The sequence below is a fragment of the Panthera onca genome, chromosome E3 (genome assembly GCF_046562875.1).
Source record: "Panthera onca isolate mPanOnc1 chromosome E3, mPanOnc1 haplotype 2, whole genome shotgun sequence".
In the NCBI taxonomy this organism is placed as follows: domain Eukaryota; kingdom Metazoa; phylum Chordata; class Mammalia; order Carnivora; family Felidae; genus Panthera; species Panthera onca.
In genome coordinates, this window is record NC_138354.1 from 27,035,504 (window position 1) to 27,054,521 (window position 19,018).

General features: G+C 49.8%; 1 protein-coding gene across 3 annotated transcripts in view; it reads left to right on the forward strand.

Annotated features, from left to right (window-relative positions):
• Positions 1-375: 375 nt before the first annotated feature.
• Positions 376-19,018, forward strand: part of SYT17 (synaptotagmin 17) — an 83,123-nt gene continuing 64,480 nt past the window's right edge. The window contains exons 1-5 of one of the 3 annotated variants that reach the window (XM_060648618.2): positions 376-815; positions 4,457-4,474; positions 5,149-5,297; positions 12,709-12,857; positions 15,419-16,038. In XM_060648618.2, coding sequence (XP_060504601.1) covers positions 801-815; positions 4,457-4,474; positions 5,149-5,297; positions 12,709-12,857; positions 15,419-16,038 — 951 coding nt within the window. In that variant the 5' untranslated portion in view covers positions 376-800. Of the gene's footprint in view, positions 816-3,993; positions 4,294-4,451; positions 4,475-5,148; positions 5,298-12,708; positions 12,858-15,418; positions 16,039-19,018 lie in introns of those variants that run through there. The other 2 variants (XM_060648619.3, XM_060648617.2) reach the window with 2 other exon arrangements.

The following is a 19,018-nucleotide window of genomic DNA, read 5'->3' on the forward strand; positions in this document are numbered from 1 at the left end:
AGGGCGCAACTCGGGCAGGTTTAGGGCAAAGGGGCGCTCCGCTTTCCTCGCACGCCCCTGCGACCCCGGCCGCAGCACCTCCCTCGGGGTGCCCCACGCCCCACCTTATCTTAAGGCTCCGGTTCATTTGGCCCCTGCGTTCCTCGCCGCAACAGTTCTAGGCTCGTCGGGTGGGGCGGGAATAAAGTTTGTCCGAGCTGGACTGGGAGAGGGGTGGTGGGGAGGACCCTCCCCGCTCCAGACTCCATGGCGGGCAGGACTGTGCCCCCTCGGCTTCAAGGCTGTCCCGGGGGCTCTGCTCTCGGTAGGTGCCAGCCCGCGTGCCGACCGGATGGGCTGACCCGCGCACCGCCCCCTCCCACCCGCTTCCCCATCCCCTCCCCCGCCTCTGGCGCGCACCGGCCCCGGCGTCTCCAGCCCCGCCTGCGCCGGGGTCGCTGCAGTCCCCGCGGCCGCCCCGGGCTCCCTCCCCAGGCGCCCCGGCCTCATTCCAGCCAGGGGAGCGCCTCGGGGGGAACGCCGGACAGCGAGGGTGGCCGAGGCGGGGGCTCCAGGCGCCCTTGCTCTCCCAACCTGGGAGGCGGCCCCGACTCCGAGAGCCTGAACGCAGGGAAAGGCAAGGACGGGGCGGCCGGCGGAGGGGCGGGCGCCGCTCATCAGCCACGCCAGTCACGTCTGGGGCCACCCGGCTGCCTTTTTCTTCCTTTCCCCCTTCGCTTTCTCCCCCCACTCCCCTGTTGGCGAGGGCAAAGTGGCCGTGGCGGCGCCATGCCCGGGCCGGAGTGAGCGCGAGGGCGAAAATGGCGTACATCCAGGTAGGGCTGAGGCTGGGGGGCAAGGTCCGCGGTGCGGGTGGGGGGTGCTGCGCCCCCTCCGGCTGTGAGCCCGCCAAGGGAGGGCACACGGCTGGGCTCCCACAAACTTGCCTCGAGAAAAAGGGTGCCCGAGGGCACGCAACCTGTGCAGCGGTGGGGTACGCCCCAGGAGAAGGGGCTGGGGACCCCCACACCCGGGGATGAACGGCCCCTGCGGACTCTGCACGGGCGCCCTCTCCTCCTAGGGAGGGAATGGGGTTGGGGCGGACTTTTCAGCCCCCCCTACCCCACCCCCTCCCCTTGCACCCCACCCCTGGGGAGGGGCCGCCGGGAGGGCGGCCCGGGACGCGCCAGCCGCCCGGCCCGCCAGCTGCCGTTGCCGTGGCGACGGCTCTGGCTAATTGGCCGGCGGAGCGAGCCTGAGGCGGCTGTTCCGGCCAGGAGGGACAAGGACGTCGTCTCTCCCGGACCCTGGGTGCTGAGGGGTGGGGGACACACCATAGGCGTGCTGTTGGTGGGGGGCGGGAGCAACCGATCACTTTCGGCCATTGCATTGTGGTCTGGGAGTTGTGGATCCCCATCACCTTGAGGAAACTCTCACAAGAATCCTTGAACTGAAATGATTTCCAAGCATCCTTCTTGAGGGGAGGCTGCTTGACTACCAGACCTTTCTCTTCTATACGAGGTGTGTGTGTGTGGGGTGGGGGGGGCGGGGTGGGGGAGGCAGTGGTGACAGGTCAGCGCCAAGGTCATGCAGTCAGACCTGCAGTCAGACCCGTGGAGCCGCTTGCTTTTTGGGGTTGGCTCCTCAGAGCCCAGCAGAGAAGCCTACAGGTTCCCTCATTTAGGGTGCATCTGGGCTCACTTCTTCTACCCTCGGCTACAGCTGGGGGGGTGGGGGTGGCTGCTGGTTTCCCAGTTCCCCACTGGTCACATCTCTCTCGTCCTGAGACTTTTCAGCCTGCCAGGAACTCTGTGCTCTGTCACCTGCCTTGGTCTCCCCATCCCTCTCCTGGCTTAGATTTGCTCCATTGGCTTCCATGCAATCTTTAGGTCCTCTTTTCAAGTTCACTGAAGGTCACATTTACTGTGCACATACTGTGTGCTGTATGTTGTTGTGGGTTTTTCAGCAGTCACCCAACAACCACCCGAGTGACCACCTACTGTGTGTGGGCACTGGGGATACAGCTGTGAAAACAGCAGTCTCTGCCCTTCAGAATCCAGTGAGAAATAAACAATATTAGAACATGCTTCTGTGGTTTTTAATAACCACTTTCAGGACAGAGATTAGTGATTTGCCCAAGGTCACACAGCTGCTTAGGGGTCATGGTGGGATCTAGAAGGGAGGATGGGGAATCTGAGGAATTTGTTAAACAGCTAATATGAGAATGGCTTGGTGATACTGTCTTTGCTTCTGGAACAAGGTGTGAAACTTTTTCTATAAAGATCCAGAGAGTAAACTTTTTTCTTGGAGACCTACGTGGCCTGTCACAAATATTCAACTCTGACCGTGGTGCTGGACAGCCACACATACATAGATAATAGTAAATGCATGGGCGTGGCTGAGTTCCAATAAAACTATTTGCACTAGTCAAGAAGTAGTACTTTTGATTTTTTGCAACCATTTAAAAATGTACAAACCATCCTTAACTGGAGGACCGTGCAAAAACAGGTTGAGGGCTGGATTTAGCCTTGCAAGTCATAGCTTGCCAACCTTTGTTCTAGAATGTCTGGGTTCTCCTTCTTCCTGTTTCTTTCTGGCTTGAATCAGTGCTCCTCCATCCAGTCAAATACATGAACCCAGTGGACCCAATGCATGGCAAGCGTGTCTTAGCTTCTTCCCTCTCCTCTTCCTTTTCCTTGGTTTCTCTCATCTTGCCGAACCTGGGGTTTGAGAAAGCTGGATGATTGGGCCCCTGTAGTGGCCTGGTCTCTACTCACATGGTTTTATAAATGGTGTCTTTTGATTGCCACACACCCAGGAAATGCTTTCCTCTATGAAAAGAATGGGCATGGACTGTTGGAAAAAAGCACTTTATCCTTGCACTTGATTTGAAACATTTTCAAGCACTTTCATTTGTAAGCGCATGAGGGCATACCTTTTTCCTGCTTTTACCTGCGTGGGCCGGCCTGGACAGCCTGTGGTGCCTAGTAGGTTCCAACTGGTCTTGACAAACCACCTTGTTCTCATAAAGCCACAGAAAGGGTGCAGATATTTTGTAGTGGGGCATTTGCACAGTCCGAGTCCTAGCTTAGCCATTCCATGAAAGAGAGGTAACTAAGGTTCAGAGTGGCCCCCTGACTTAACCCAAGTCACGTGATTGGCCGGTGGTGATGGCAGCACTAACACTTAACCACTCAACTCTGTGTGGCCCCCAAGCGTCTTCAGGCCTTGCCATGTAGGGTTCCCAGTTTTGCTTTGGGAAGAGTTTGTGATTAGTGCCTGAGACTTCGTTTCCCAAGCCGTAATCATTCCCTTATCACTTCAAGGATTTTTGAATTTTTTGTGAGCTATCCCTTGTACCAGATTTATTTAATACTTTTTCCTATAAATGGGCTCGCTTATTATTATTTTTTTTTTACTTAAAATCATTTGAAAAGGAAACTTTATGTCACTAGCATAATGGAAGACCAGAATCACTTGATATGAGCAGAAGGCAACCGGAAGAATAAACAGGATGATAGTAATGCCACGTGATTAGTTAGGTCCCAGGCTCTGAGCTGAGGTTTGCTCTCTATTTAAAAAAGAAAGAGGGGGTGGGGGGGATTTGCAAATGTGAGAAACCCGTTAACACATGATGATACCAAAGGGAGACCTCCTAGAAAGGGAAATGAAAAAGAGGGTAACTTTCTCCCTCTTGATTTAAAGTTCTGAGTTTGAGTTCCTCTCTGGGATATATCCCAGGCTGGGATGTGGAGTTCCTAATCTACCTGGTTTACTTGGCCCATTCACTTGGAAGCCACTGTGACTCTTCCCTTGAAGAGGGGGAGGGAATCTGTGCCTTGGAAACCTGTGAGAAGAAGTGGGGGTGGGAGGTGGGGCTGAAAAGGGAGGTAGCCCCACCCCCTCCGCCCTCCCCAGGACCAGATTATGGCTTCCTTTTGGGCTCCCTGTGTTTGTGGGTGGTCATAGGAACTCCCCACCATCACCATTGGAGCAGAATTGTAAGGTAGGGCCTCTGGGAGGGTGCGGGAGCCAAGTGACATCCACTGTGTGCCTGCCTGCATGTTAGCTAGTCATGTCCTTTTGGGTTGGCTTTATGGCTATTTCTGTATAGGAAGGTTTGCTCTTCCCAAGCGTGGCTGCATTGGATAGCATGACTATCTATCCACCCGCTCTGATTCATAACAGCATACGGTGCAAATCAAATCGAAATGCTAAAGTTTCCCATTTATTCGGTGTTGGTTAGCCAGGAGGCTACCAGCAGCCCCGCAGATAGCAGCACCTTGTTAGGGAGTCAGCTCCCTTCCCAGGATGGTAAGTGGAAAGATGCAGGGCTTTTTTTTTTTTTTTTTCCCCTCTTTCTTTCTTTTTTCTTTTGTGAGTTGCTGGAATATTGCTAAACTGGTCTTGTCTCTCTTTTTGTAATCCTCTCACCCCCGACGCCCCTTGGCTTCTTCGTGGATCTCTAAAAGGGCAGTTGGAACCTTTAAACGAGGTGGGTTAATTCGATGATTCGTGTGGTCTGGTTTCTGATCACGAAGTGCTTGCCTTTCATTTTGGAGTCTTATGTGGGGCTGTGGGGACGTTGAATATTAAAGCAATAACTGGAGGTTAAGAGCGGCACAGTTTCGCTGCGTTTCTGTGGAAGGGAGATCCCGATGAAAACACACTAAGGGAGAAGAGGTGGATATCCCTCCCCACCCCCTCCTTACTCCGTTTGATTACCTCTGTTTACTTTCATGTCACGGAGATTATTTAAAAAAAAAAAAATCTTTTTGCTTTGCTTTCAAGAAGACAGTAATATTCATTGTGTTTTCGAGAACATATTGTATAGCCCTCATGATGTTGTATAAACCACCCACATGTCAAGAATGACATTCACATAAACTACAAAAGGGAATACCTGTGAATGTTTTGCTCGCTATTAATGGCTTCAGCGAGTTGGTGTTTGCCATCTTTGTGCCTGCAGTTGGTAAATAGAAACGGAAAACATTTTGTTCTAAGTGTTCAGCAGCAGAGACAGACCTCCTGAATGTCATTATTTCTCATCAGGGATCAGCTGCTTGTAATTTCGGGTGTTTTTCCTTTTCCTCCTCTCCACCCCTCCCACACCCCTCCCCCCACTCCCCCCTCCCCCTCTCCACTGCCCACCTCCCCCAATGGCCTCAGGGTTTTCTTTCTAGAATCTCCGATCTGCTGCTGTGCAGATGGACTTTCAGGCATTGCTGTCAGAAGTGTTATGAGTCCAGCTGTTGCCAGTCGAGTGAGGACGAAGTTGAAATTCTGGGACCTTTCCCTGCCCAGACTCCTCCCTGGCTGTAAGTAAAACCGCTCTGAACTTCCTTGAAGGCAACCTCAAGACCTTTCTTTTCTCGGTTTGCGAGAGAGGGCGCGGGCAGGAGGTTAGGGGTAGGAAACAGGGAAAGGCTGGGTGTCCGTTGACGTCTTTGCTGCCGATGGGGACATACTCTCTGCCTCTCCTCTTGTTGGGCAGGCCAAGGGGCGGGGGGCAGCTGGTGGTGAGGCTGTCGTTGAACTGGTTTCCCGTTGGTCCTCCTGAGATATGAACCGTGCGGTGCCGAGCGTGTGGGCACTTTTGATCACGTTGAGTGTCACTCCAAGTGGAGGAAGAGCTCTGTGAGCATCTGTATGCTTCAAGGGATGTCCAAGTTCTAAAGATTCCCATCCAAGTCAGTATGACAAACTGTCCCACCGCCTGACCCGGTGCTTGGCACATAGTCGATGCTCAGTAAAAACTGCTACATGGGTGGTAGATGGAATGAACAAACAAATGCCTTTTTGCTGGTCTGAACAAGAACTTCAGAAACAGGGAAGCAGAAGAGCACCCCCAGGCCCCATCCTGTCCTCCAACGCTGTTTATGTTCTCTCTGGCATCTCTCATTTTATTTCTAATTCGTGCTCCTCCCGCGCCTGCACACAACATCTCCATCTGCCAGTCGCTCAGATATTTTGGGAACACAGTTTTGAAGCTTCTCAGCCACGTGTCTGGTCCACCTCTCTGTGGCTGAGAGAGGAACGTGGCCAGAGAGTCTGGGTTGAGTTTGCCGGTCCAGCGCCGAGAAGGGGCCTGGCCGTCCTCGAGGACAGGTTCTCACGACACGGACGGGGAGGTCCAGAGAGGGCAAGAGACAGTGCAAGGGCCCACAGCCAGAGCCTCAGTGGGAACCCGGTGCTGTTTCAGCTGCATTTCTGGAAGTCCATGATGCCCCCTCTTTCCCTTCACGTTGGCGGGTCATGGCTCACCCCTCTCACCTGCCTTAGAAGCAGGCATCAAATATTTCCATAGCAAAATGGCTCTGTGTCAGGCTCCATGCATTCATATCCAGTTTCTCCTACTTTTTTTTCTAGTTCTGTGACTTTGGGCAAGTCATTAGATCTCTTTGCCTTGATTTCCCATCTGTAAAATGGGGGTGATAAAAACAATAGTGTTTATCTCCTATGGTTGTTGTGGCGACTGCATGGATTAGTACACAGAAGAGCACTTAAGAATGATTGTTACCTGGTCAGCAGTCATAAATGTAGGTGACCCATCTCACCCTGTTTTGTCTCGGTTTTCTCATCTGTAAAGTGAGAACAGTAATAGAACTTATTTTCTAGGGTTGTGATTAAGCATAACCTGCTTTGCAGAGCAGTTAGTAATCACCTTTTATTATTATTATTATTATTATTATTATTATTGCTGTTTTATTGTTTATTTTTGAGAGAGGGAGAGAGTGTGTGTGAGCAGGGGAGGGACAGAGAGGTGGGGGGACAGAGGATCTGACAGCAGAGCCTGATGTGGGATGTGGGGCTCAAACCCATGACCGTGAGATCATGACCTTGGCCGAAGTTGATGCTTAGCCACCTGAGACACCCAGGGGCCCCAGGAATCATTTCTGTTATTTGTAGATTCTTTTTTTTTTTTTCTTTTAGGGACAGAAAGAGTGAGTTGGGGAGAGAGGGAGAGAGAGAATCTCAAGCAGGCTCCACACCCAATGCAGAGCCCGATGCAGGGCTCAGTCTCACAACCCTGAGATCATGACCTGAGCCAAAATTAAGAGTCAGATGCTCTTTTTAAATTTTTTTAGGGGCGCCTGGGTGGCTCAGTCAGTTAAGCGTCTGGCTCTTGGTTTCAACCCAGGTCATGATCTCACTGTTCATGAGTTTGAGCCCCACATCAGGCTCCGTGCTGACAGTGCTGGGCCTGCTTGGGATTCTCTATCCCTCTCTCTCTCTGGCCCTCCCCTGCTTGTTCTCTCTCTCTCTCTCTCTCTCTCTCTCTCTCAAAATAAATAAATAATTTTTTTTTTTGATGTTTATTTTTGAGAGAGAGACAGAGTGCAAGTGGGAGAGGGGCAGAGAGAGACACACGCAGAATTCGAAGCAGGCTCCAGGTTCTGAGCTGTCAGCACAGAGCCCGACACGGGGCTTGAACTCACGGACTGTGAAATCATGACCTGAGCCGAAGTCGGACACTTAGCCAACTGAGCCACCCAGGCGCCCCAAGAGTTGGATGCTCTTGACTGAGCCACCCAAGAGCCCCACTAGAGATTCTTTAAACTGGTGTAAAGATAGTGTTAAGAAATTATTTCATCAGTCATGGATTGTAGCCTGAATCCTGCAGGTGTGCATAGGGTTGAGGTGTTTGGTGGAACCAGTTCATTAATCAAGAGGTCATTCCCATTTTCTAGTGCCCTAGGTACAGAGGTTGGCTCAGCCCATTTGGTATCTTGAAAGCCGTACTCAGGCAGTGCCAGCTCTGTGAGGGCAGGGTTTTTATCCGTGTTGTTCACACCAAAAAATAGTTACTAACTGACTAACCTACCGGCAAAAATTGAATCCTGGAAGTGCCAGTCATCTGGTTGAAACCTTAGTTTCTTTGGTAATTATTTCTCGAGTATGCACTGTGTGCCAGGCACTGTGGGATGCAGAGGCTAGATAGAGTCCCATCCCTGTGCTCAGGAGATTTAAAATCTAGTACAGGAGATAAGGCAGGTACATAGGTCCAGCTACCCCCTGGAGTTGTGCATTCACACCCTGCACACCAATATGACAGTTTTTCATAGAGTCTCACTGTGGAAAAAGTCCAGGGATAATGGCTTCGGGCATCGGTGGATCCAGGGGTACAGATGTTGTCATGGGCATGCATTTGTGCCCTCTCCGCCTCCCTGTCTCTTTCTGTTTCTTCTGTATTGCCTGATTCTTGAGCTTGTTTTCTTCTTTGCTTCATTCTCAATAGCAGCAAACAAACCAGGAGAGGCTCTTATTGTCCTGGTTTGGGTCATGTGCCAAACACTTGAGCCAATCACTTTTGCTTGGAGGAAATGGTGCTAGGATCATGCCTGGATTGTCTGACCACCTGGAACCAGGGAAAGGATCATTCCCACCTGACACACATGAACTCAGCTCGTGGACCAGGGGTTGGCAAACTTGTCCTGTTAAGGGGCCAGACAGTAAATATTTTAGCCTCGTGGGCTTAGTCTCTGTCTCAGCCACTCACTTCTGTCATTGTAATGTGAAAGCATCCATAGGTGAGGCATTAATGATTGGGCGTGCTATGTTCCAGTCTTACTTCATTTACAAAATCAGGCAGCAAAATCTGGCCCCATAGTTTGCTGATCTCTGTAATAGACAATTTGAGCGCTGTAACCAGAGAGGAGAGAATGGACCCAGGGTAGGCAAATACCACAAATGGTCACAATATCTAGAAAGAGTAGGGGAATCATGGAAAATGAGCCTGCAAGCTCAGAGCATGTAGGGCTTTGAACGTCAGATTGCGGAGTTAGAATTTGAATTTGCTTCTGAACCACTGGAGAATCCTTTAAGTTTATTTATTTACTCAGAGAGAGAGAGAATGAGCTGAGAAGGGGCAGAGAGAGGGGAGAGGGAGAGAGAGAATCCCAAGCAGGCTCCACACTGCCAGCTTGGAGGCTGCTGTGGGGCTCAAACTCCTGAACCGTGAGATTATGACTTGAGCCAAAATCTAGAGGGATGCTTACCAACTGAGCCACCCAGCCGCCCGTTAGTGGAGAATCCTGATGGACATTGAAAATCAGTCAGGTACCTTTTTTCCCCAGATACCCAGATGTTAAGTATTACAGATGCATGGCCTGGGTTCTACCACTGAGCTGGTGAACAGTTGCACTTTACCTGGGCTGCTGACCCTTTGTGCAAGCGGGGGACTCTTTCAGGGGGTAAGGAGTTGGGACCCTCTGGGATGACACTTTGGTTTTGCCACAAGCAGAGAAGAGCACTGGAACCTTCCCAGCAGGGCCGACACATGACACAACTCCAGAAGGCCCCTTTCATATGGCCGTCATTATGAATGATAACACCTAGAACTCTGCAGTCTAGAGCCTGAACAGCGGTACATGACCTTCCATGCTTCCCAGGATGAATATCTTGCATCCTGGGTAGCAACTTAGTACCTTTGTGGCACGCAACATAATGCAAAATGTTAAGAGAAATCTGTAAAGGGGAGGCGGGTTAAATCATTCAGAAAGTGAATTTACAGCTTGTGCTTTCCCCAGATTTATTTACCAAGTGGGCAGTTGCATGTTATCAAACAGGCAGGGAGTAGAAATGTCAAGTGTACAGGCTTTGCAGTGCTGTTCCTACTGTGACATTTGAGCTCAGAACCACAGGACATGCCTCTCTGTGGGGTGGCAGGTACCAGATGAGCCGGTCCTTTGTGTGTGTGATTTGGGGGGACACACCATTAATTGCCACAAATGCTCCTGTCATTTGGATCCCCCATTCTTTCCTTGGCTGGGCTGGGCTGGGGAAGGTCAGGAAAACTGTACAATCCCACTGGCTCCTTTTGGAGCAATGCCAGAAAGACCATCATTGAAGAGTGGACTACTCAGGTTATTTCCGTGTCCATCAAGCATGTATTGAATACCTACTATATGCATAGCTCTTACAGGCCTCACAAGGGATGCCCAGTTCAGTAGTTTGGGGTGTGCAGTTTAGAGGCTGGTATTGCTGGACTTCATTGGGAGTTTAACAGTGGTGCAAAATAAATATCCATCCCAACCCCCACCCCACCAGGCTTCCATTCCCCGGTCTGTAAAGAGGATGAGGGTTGTTAGTAACAGAAGTAAACTCCAGATTGTTTTAAGGGTGAAATGAGATGGTTCAGACAGAGCATTTAGCACAGTGCCTGGCACATAGTTGGTGCTCAGCTCCTGGTACCTTTGATCAAGATAAGTACACATCTCCCTCTCCCCCCCCCCTCCCCCCCATTTAAGAAGTGTACCCTGCTGTGGGAGGCGGGACAAGATAAGCACTCAGATCATCTTGAGACCAGATAAATCAGATAAGAATCCCAAGAAGGGTGTGTTCATTCATTAATTTACTGAGAAAATGAATGTGGAAGGCTCCGCACGTGCCAGACTCTGTGCCGGGGCAGGGTGGGCAGTGGTGAATGAGACACCACCCTCGTGGGGCAAGGATCTGGTGTCAGACGCAGAAGACAAGCCACAACTAGAGAGGAGTTACGTGCGTTGTTAAAGGGGGGAAAGAAGGTGCAGGGCCAAGGGCTGATGGAGTAGGAGGAGGTGACAGCGACAGGGTGGGGGTTCTCTGAGGAGGTGCTTTTGAAGCCAAGACCTGACTGATGAGAAGGAGCCGCACAGGAGATGGAGACGGGAAGAGCATCCCAAGCAGAGAGAACAGTGTGGCCCGGCTCGCTGTGTTGGAGGAAGGGCCGGGAAGCATGGTGGGTGCAGAGAGGGCAGGGGCTGCTCAGACAAGGGCTGAGAGGACTCGACCGGAGCTCCAGGGGGCGATCGCGCCCAAGCTGGGTGGGGCCTCACAGGTGCAGGTGGAGGTGCTGAGGTGGTTCTGCCTTCTTTGGAAGGTGCTGCTGCTTGCATGTAAGGGAGAGAGAGAAGAATGCGTGATACAATATGATTGCATTTCTTTGCCTTCTCCTCCTCCCACCCCCCACATTTCATCTGCTATATTCACCTTTTACAGACCAGGAGGAGGAGGCAAGCAAGGACTGAGCATCCTCCCCTCCCCCTGCAACATGCCTGGTCTTGTCCTGGCTGTGACCCTGATCTTGCTTTGGAAGAACATGAGATCAGTCTCATTTCATGCACAGGATGCATCTGAAGACCTCCTAGAATTGGAAACTTGCATTTTTCAAGACCAGCTCCACGCAGGCTTAAATGTCAAGTTGGGGGTGGGAGGTGCAGTCTCGGAAAGTATCAGTCTACAGCCACAATAGCTTAGGGGCATGTTATTAGCGGCATCCATCTCACAGGCCACACCGCCAGCTTTGCCCCCTCACTTCCCCTTCCCCAAGCACCCTTACCTAGCTTTATGGGGATTGGGGGATCTTACAGGTTGTAATAATACCAGCTGAAATGTATTGAGCACATACCTACTACATACCCAGAACTGTTCTAAGTATATTATATGCGTTGACTCCTTCAGTGTTCACTGGAACCATACAAGGTGAGTATTATTATTCCCACTTTACAGATGGGTAGATGGAGGCACAGAGGAAGGGCCTTGCCCAAGGTCACCCAGGCGGGGTTCAAACCTAGAGGTTGTGCTCTTAATTACCACCCTGTATCCCCCTACCCCCCGACACGGTGTTTTTTATTCTTTCAGTATTTTTCATCCTCATTGGAAGCACATGGAATCAGAGCTGCTGCTCATTTTTTAGCTGTTTCTTCACATTGAACTATTGTTCTCAAGTCATTCATTCTCAGCACCATTTTGTAGCTCTTGCCCTGCCGCTCCAAGAACTCTCGAGTGACACTGTTATAGGGTATTTTTTAGATATTTATTTATTTTGAGAGAGAGCGCGCACACACTTGCGTGTGAGTGGGGGAAGAGGGGCAGGGAGAAAGGAAGAGAGAATCCCAAGCAGGCTCCATGCTATCAGGGCAGAGCCCTAAGCGGGGCTCAAACTCACGAACCGTAAGATTATGAGCTGAACCAAAATCAAGAGTTGGATGCTTAACCGTCTGAGCCACCCAGGCGCCCCTGTTATAGGATATTTTTTAAAGATATCAAAGTAGAGACACAGTGAAGGTTGAAATACCAGGGCATTCCTCACCAAAAGCCATCTGCAGAAGATCAGATGGGTAGAAACAACCTTCTGGTGTCTTCCAGACTGAAGACCAACAGGCCTGGTCTTGACTTAGCCAAAGTGGTGCCCCCATGTGGCAATATCATGAGTAAGTTCCCTCCCCATGGTCTGTGAATGTGAAATTATGCACATTCTTGACAGATTGTTCTAAATTGGAAGGTATTTATTCAATATCATTTCATATTTTGTGCAAAACGTAAGATGTTATTGGGGCACCTGGGTGGCTCAGTGGGTTAAAGCGTCTGACTTCAGCTCAGGTCATGATCTCATGGTTCATGAGTTCAGGCCCCTTATCTGGTTCTCTTTTGTCAGCTCGGAGCCCACTTTGGATCCTCTGTACCACCCCCCCCCCCCCCCCCGCCTCTCTCTGCTCCTCCCCCACTCATGTACACGCTCTCATGCTCCCACGCACACTCTCTCTCTCAAAAATAAATAAACTTAAAAAAAAAAGTGAGGTGTTTTTGAGAGCTTAGGGCTACCACACTGATTCGAGTTTCTATTATTGCAAGTAGTATAAATTGGATCCGCGACAGTTTCATCATGGGTCTGTCCTCTAAGGGAGAGAGAGATGCCAGCTCCTGGAGATTTTTTGACAAGCACTGAAACCTCTTCTTTTCCTGTAGGATGGCCAGCCGGAGCAGCGACAAGGATGGGGATTCCGTCCATACAGCCAGTGAAGTCCCTCTGACCCCACGGACCAACTCCCCAGATCGAAGATGCTCGTCCTCAGACACATCTAAGTCTACCTACAGCCTGACCCGGAGGATTTCAAGTAAGCATCTTTGCTGTGACTGTCTAGGGCTCGTGGCTCAGCAATCCTGTGCTGCTCAGCCTCTGATCAGAGCCCGTGATTCAAATCCAGTTAGCTGGGTCCCCAGGGCAAAAGAAGAGAGCTGACGGCATCCCCGCATGGATCCACGTGAGGGAAGGGGTTGTCTCAGCCTCCGGAGTTACCAGGGCAGGGTGGGGACTGTGGCCATGAGAGCTGATGCCCCACTGGAAGGGGGCAGCTGCTACTCGGCCCTCACTGAAGGAGATGGTGGGCTCCGTATTACCTGACTTTTCCAAAGAGAAACTGGCAATCTATGTTTCTATATGAAGCTTCCTTTGTTTTAAACTCCAACAAAATGTATCTGTGGGTCAAATTTGGTCTCAAGGCCCCCCAGTTTGTCCACTCTGATGTGCAGAGTATGTGTTTGACCAAATGGCATGATTTGGATGGGGAGGAGAAAGGAGGATAAAGCCCAAAGACTCCCAGCCTCCTCTCACCTCCTCAAAGTGTCTCTGCTGTCTCATTCAGCTGCCTGCAATTCACTTAACGGAGGGAAAAAGCTTAAAATTCATGAAATAAATCCACTCAGGTGGAAATATTGGTGTCTGATCTTTCCTGGGAGTAAATAGGGAAGAAAAAGGAAGCAGAGAAAAGTTCGAGGGCTTGAAAGAGTGGAAAAGAGGGGATGTGAGGCTTCTCTAGGCCTCAGTCTTTCCATCTGTAAAATGGGAGGGCTCTTCTTGACCTATGCAGTCCAATGCATGTTGCTGGTGACCATTTAAATGGGGGGTTAAGCCCAACTGAGACATGATGTATGCGTTGTGTACCCATGATGTTGAAGCCAGTACATAAAAGAGACTTTAAACTGTCTCACTAAAATGTTTTTATTTTGGTTATATGTCAAACAAATTAAAGTTAATTTCACCTGTTTCTTTTTTTTATATAATCTTTTTTTCAATGTTCATTTATTTTTTGAGAGAGAGAGAGAGAGAGAGAGAGACAGAGTGCGAGAGGGGGAGGGGAAGAGAGAGAGAGAGAGGGGGAGACACAGAATCCAAAGTAGGCTCCAGGTTCTGAGCTGCCAGCTCACAGCCCAACACGGGGCTCTAACTCACGGACTGTGAGATCATGACCTGAACCAAAGTAGGACACTTAACCAACTGAGCCACCCAGGTGCCCTTTCACCCAATTCTTTGTACTTTTAAGAGAATTGTGGCTACTGGAAAATTTTATGTTCCCTGTGTGGTTTGTATTTCTGGTCCCCATTGTATTTCTCTTGAATAGCACTGGTCTAGATAGTTCCTAGGTCTCATGCCCAGCTCTATACACGGATGATTTCCATTTAGCACACAGCTGTCAGAATACCAACCATGCATGAGACACAAGTCTCACAATTTTCACAGGCAAGACAGGTGTTCAAGCAATTAACAAGAATGTCATGAAAGAACAAATACATGACTCCATGTAGATGGGGAATCTAATGGTCAAACTCCTAGGAGCAGAGAGTGAAATGGGGGAGGGACTCCTGGGGAGGGGGTGGTTTTAGTTATGCAAGACAAATAAGTTCTTGAGATCTGTACAGCACAGTGCATATTATTAACAATATCGTATCGTATCCTTAAAATTTTACCAAGAGACTAGATGTTACATTAAAGGTCCTTATCACCAGGAAAATTAAATAAATGAAGAAGGCAGGAGAAAACTTTGGGAGGTGATGGTATATGTTTATGGCATAGATTGTGGTGATGGTTTCAGGATGCCTGCCTACCTCCCAACTCATCAAATTGTGTACATTAAATATGCACAGCTTTTTGTATGTCACTTGTGCCTCAATTAAATAGTTTTTAAAAAAAATTCCATGCGCTTATTGCTAGAATAGAGGGATGAGCAAAGATTCAAATGATGAACTTGGGAGCAATGAACTCTGCTGGTTGATAGGCAGGGAGGAGGCGCCCCACAAGCGGTGAAGTCCAAACATGGTTCTTGCAGAAGTGCATCAGTTACCCTTGAGTGAGCTCGTACCCTGTGCACATTCTATGCCGAGCCCTTTCCATGCATTGGCTCTGTGAATCACCACAATCTTTGAAGTAGGTGCTATTATTGACTCCGTTTTACAAATGGGGAAACTGAGTCCCAGAAGCTCTGGCTCCAGAGTCCACTCTCTGAAAGTGGAGACAGTGTAGGGTACCAGCTGGAGTCAAGACTCTGGGGCGGGACAGCCTGGGCTTGACTCCTGGCTTCTCCTCTTAGTACTTGTGTCCCTTTTGGAGAGTTACTATCTGTCAGATTAGTCATTCCCTAATCCCTTGTGGCCATCAGGTGACTTGATATATCAAGGCGTTTAGAACAGTGCCTGGCAGTGATGGAGGTGATAATGCCGTCTTGTTGCCTCTCATAGAATAAATAAGAGGATCTCAAGGTGTGGAGAGCAGTTGGGGAAGAGCATTGTGAAACAGAGTGAACAGTATAGGAATCTGGGAAATGTTGCCAATCTCAAGAAGCAGCCCAGGCTTGGCCCCATATGTGGTGGTGCTAATTGTTCTTTTTTGGTGGCTGTTTAGGTCTTGAATCCAGACGACCCAGCTCCCCACTCATTGATATTAAACCCATCGAGTTTGGCGTTCTCAGCGCCAAAAAGGAGCCCATCCAGCCCTCGGTGCTCAGACGGACCTATACCCCAGATGACTACTTCAGAAAGTTCGAGCCCCAGCTCTACTCCCTCGACTCCGACAGTGACGATGTGGACTTTCTGACAGACGAAGAGATCTTGTCCAAGTACCAGCTGGGCATGCTGCACTTCAGCACCCAGTACGACCTGCTGCACAACCATCTGACGGTGAGGGTGATCGAGGCCAGGGACCTGCCGCCCCCCATCTCCCACGACGGCTCGCGGCAGGACATGGCACACTCCAACCCCTATGTCAAGATCTGTCTCCTGCCAGACCAGAAGAACTCTAAGCAGACGGGGGTCAAACGCAAGACCCAGAAGCCCGTGTTTGAGGAGCGTTACACCTTCGAGATCCCCTTCCTGGAAGCGCAGAGGAGGACCCTGCTGCTAACTGTGGTGGATTTTGATAAGTTCTCCCGCCACTGTGTCATTGGGAAGGTCTCCGTGCCTTTGTGCGAGGTTGACCTGGTGAAAGGCGGGCACTGGTGGAAGGCGCTGATCCCCAGTTCTCAGGTAAGGGGGTGACTTTGTGCTGTTTCTTGGCTGGGGACTTTAAAAAAGAAAAAAAAAAAAAGATGTTTTGTTTTTTGTTTTTTTTTTTTATTTAAATTGTCTTTGAGTTTTGAAACCTTTTTATTTGGACGTAGTTTTGGACTTACAAGAAGGTGCAAATGCAACACAGATTCCTTGTGTTCTCTTTATCCAGCAACCCCAGTGATAAATCTTACACAACCAGAGTGCGTTAGCGATACCAGGAAATTGACGTTGTCAACTAAACTACGGACCTTATTCAATTTTCACGCATTTTTACATGCACCACTGCGTGTGTGTGTGTGTGTGTGTGTGTGTGTGTGTGTGTGTGTATGTGTGTGTGTGTGTGTATGTGTGTGTGTGTGCTTGTTCTATTAAATTTTATCACATGTATAGGTTCGTGTAACCACTACCACCCTGGGAGCTTTTTTGTCATCAATGCTGGGGTATTTAATAAGGACAATGATTATCCAGGGTATGAAGCAATCAGTCATTTTGACTTTCAGAAATTGATTTGGGAAAAATAAAATGAAGGCTGAAGAACGGGTGATATATGGATATTTTTCAGGCAAATTGTGAGATTGGCTTCTTTCCTCCACCAGCCCACAGACATGTAATTGGCTGCTTGGGAAACCACCCACGGACCAGGCTCTGTCCCCAGTGGGCTGATAGAGTCTCTCCCTTGGGCATTCTGTGGACTGGAGGACGACAGCGCATGTACTGTGGGTGGAAGGATGAGGTAGAAGTCCGAGGGAAGGAAAAGACCCAGCCGTTTGGAGGCCAGTCTGGTCCATTCATGCTGAGGGTGACAATTTTGTGTAATGCAGGTGGAATTATTTTGTGTCAGACACACCAAGGTGTTTTTCAGAGCTGAACCGTACTGGCCAGGGATTTGATGATCCAGCCTCACATTTGGGGTATGGGTTTTAAACTTGGGGACTGGAGGGGTTGCTCTACTGTGTGTGTGCGTGTGTGTGTGTGTGTGTGTGTGTGTGTCCATCCATCGGTCCATACAAAGAGAGATTTATCCTTCTCTTAGTTTGTATTTCCCCAGAAGAAGAAAATCCCAAGGAAAAGGAAGTCATTTTTTAGGGAGGTGACACCAGAGGAAATACCAGGAGGCAGTGGGAAGGTCACATAAAGTCTGCATTATCAGGCCCCCACCCCTGTGTGTGACTGGAGCTGTAAAACTGGAAGCCAGCGTTAGACACATCCTAAGAGTCTTTCCACCTGAGGGGTGGTGCAGCCGGGGGGTTTATACACTGACTCCTATCAGCCATTGAATGAGGGCAGTTGGGGGATGGGAACTTTCTTCCCCTGGCATTCTTGGCCTATTACACTGGGCAATAAAGAGACCTTTGACATCCACAGGTGCAAAAAAAAAAAAAAAAAAAAACCAACCCAAAAAACAAAACTCTAGAGCTGGCAGCTGGATGCAAGTGTGTGTGCACTGAGGTGATCAGGACCAGGAGGTGGTGGTCAAGGTGTTAGCAGTGCTTGCTCTGATCCCGTATCCTCCTCCCATCACATGATCAGGATATATTGGATGCTTTCCGTGTATCCTCCTCAATATGTGATATCATTGGGTTTTCAACCATTGAGAAATTAGGGAAACCACTGAAAGAGGGAGACCCGCTGGACAAAATAAACTCTGTGGCCAGCCTGATTCTTCACATCTATGGAACACCCTGGACATACAGAGAATGTGGACATCCACACACCTTGCCTCCGAATCTCCTGAAATCTGAGGCCAAGGCCAGGACGCGGGTGCAGGCAGTTAATTTAGGAGGTGATCCCAGGAAGCAGGAGTGAGGACTGAGGAGACCCAGGGAAGGAGGGCACCTCCGGAGTGAGTGGTGACTCTTCAGGCTGCCGTTCTGGCCCCTGCACACTGGTCAGGTGGGCTCCCATAGCCTCACACAGGGGCGGGGACAGAAAAGAGAAAGAGACCACGTGTGCTGCTGATACTGTGCCCAAGTGGCGCTTTGAGACCGTCTGTAGCTGGCACCGGAGGCGGTGTCTGCTGCATCCCTCTGCTGCCATGGCAGCCCCCTCCCCCTCCCCCGAGGTACTCCTTCTCCCCCTCCCCTGCTTTTACTTTTCCCCACGACACTTACCATCATCTTGCAGGCCATATATTTTATGGTCTACCTCCCATACTAGTATGTAAACCCCATGAGAACAGATTTTTGTCTCTTTCGTTCACTTCTCTGTGCCCTGCACCTACAACAATGCCTGGCATTTGTTGAATGAATGAAGGATGGAAGGAAGGAAGGTTTCCCCCAAGTGAATTTCTTTCTCCCACCTGCCACCCTCCCCTCCTCTCCTTCGCCACCTTCCTTCTCCCTCAAAGAAAGTCTCGTGGAAACTGACAGAGAGAAGAGCAGACTCCCATCCCCCATCTCAAGGCAGCTCTGGACTTCACACTCTGGGGGTCTCTGGCTGGCTCAGTTGCCCTTTACACTCCGTGAGTAGACAGGCCAGTTGTCTGAGGTTGGGTTCCCTGGAAGCAGAGCTTGAGATAAGGATTTGGCTGTGGATTAGTTTGTAGGGCTGCTGTGACGATACATCACAAATTAGAGGCTTAAAATGACAGAAATTTACTGTCTCACACTCTGGATGTAAGAAGTCCGTGATCAAGGCCACGCTCCCTCTGAAACCTGTGGGGGAGAATCCTTCCTTGTCTCTTTCTGGCTTCTGGTGGTCACTCTAGTCTCTGCCTCCGTCATCACATGACCTTCTCTCTGTGTGTGTCTGTGTCTTCTCTTTTCATATAAGGACACCGGGGGCCCACCCTACTCCATTATGTTCCCATTTTAAATAATTACATCTGCAACAACCCTGTTTCCAAATAAGGTCACATTCTGAGGTAGTGGGGGGTTTAGATGATAACATATCTTCTGGAGAGGGGGAGTGTCATTTAGCCCAAACCCGAATGTAGGAGAAAACCCTGCAGGGGAGG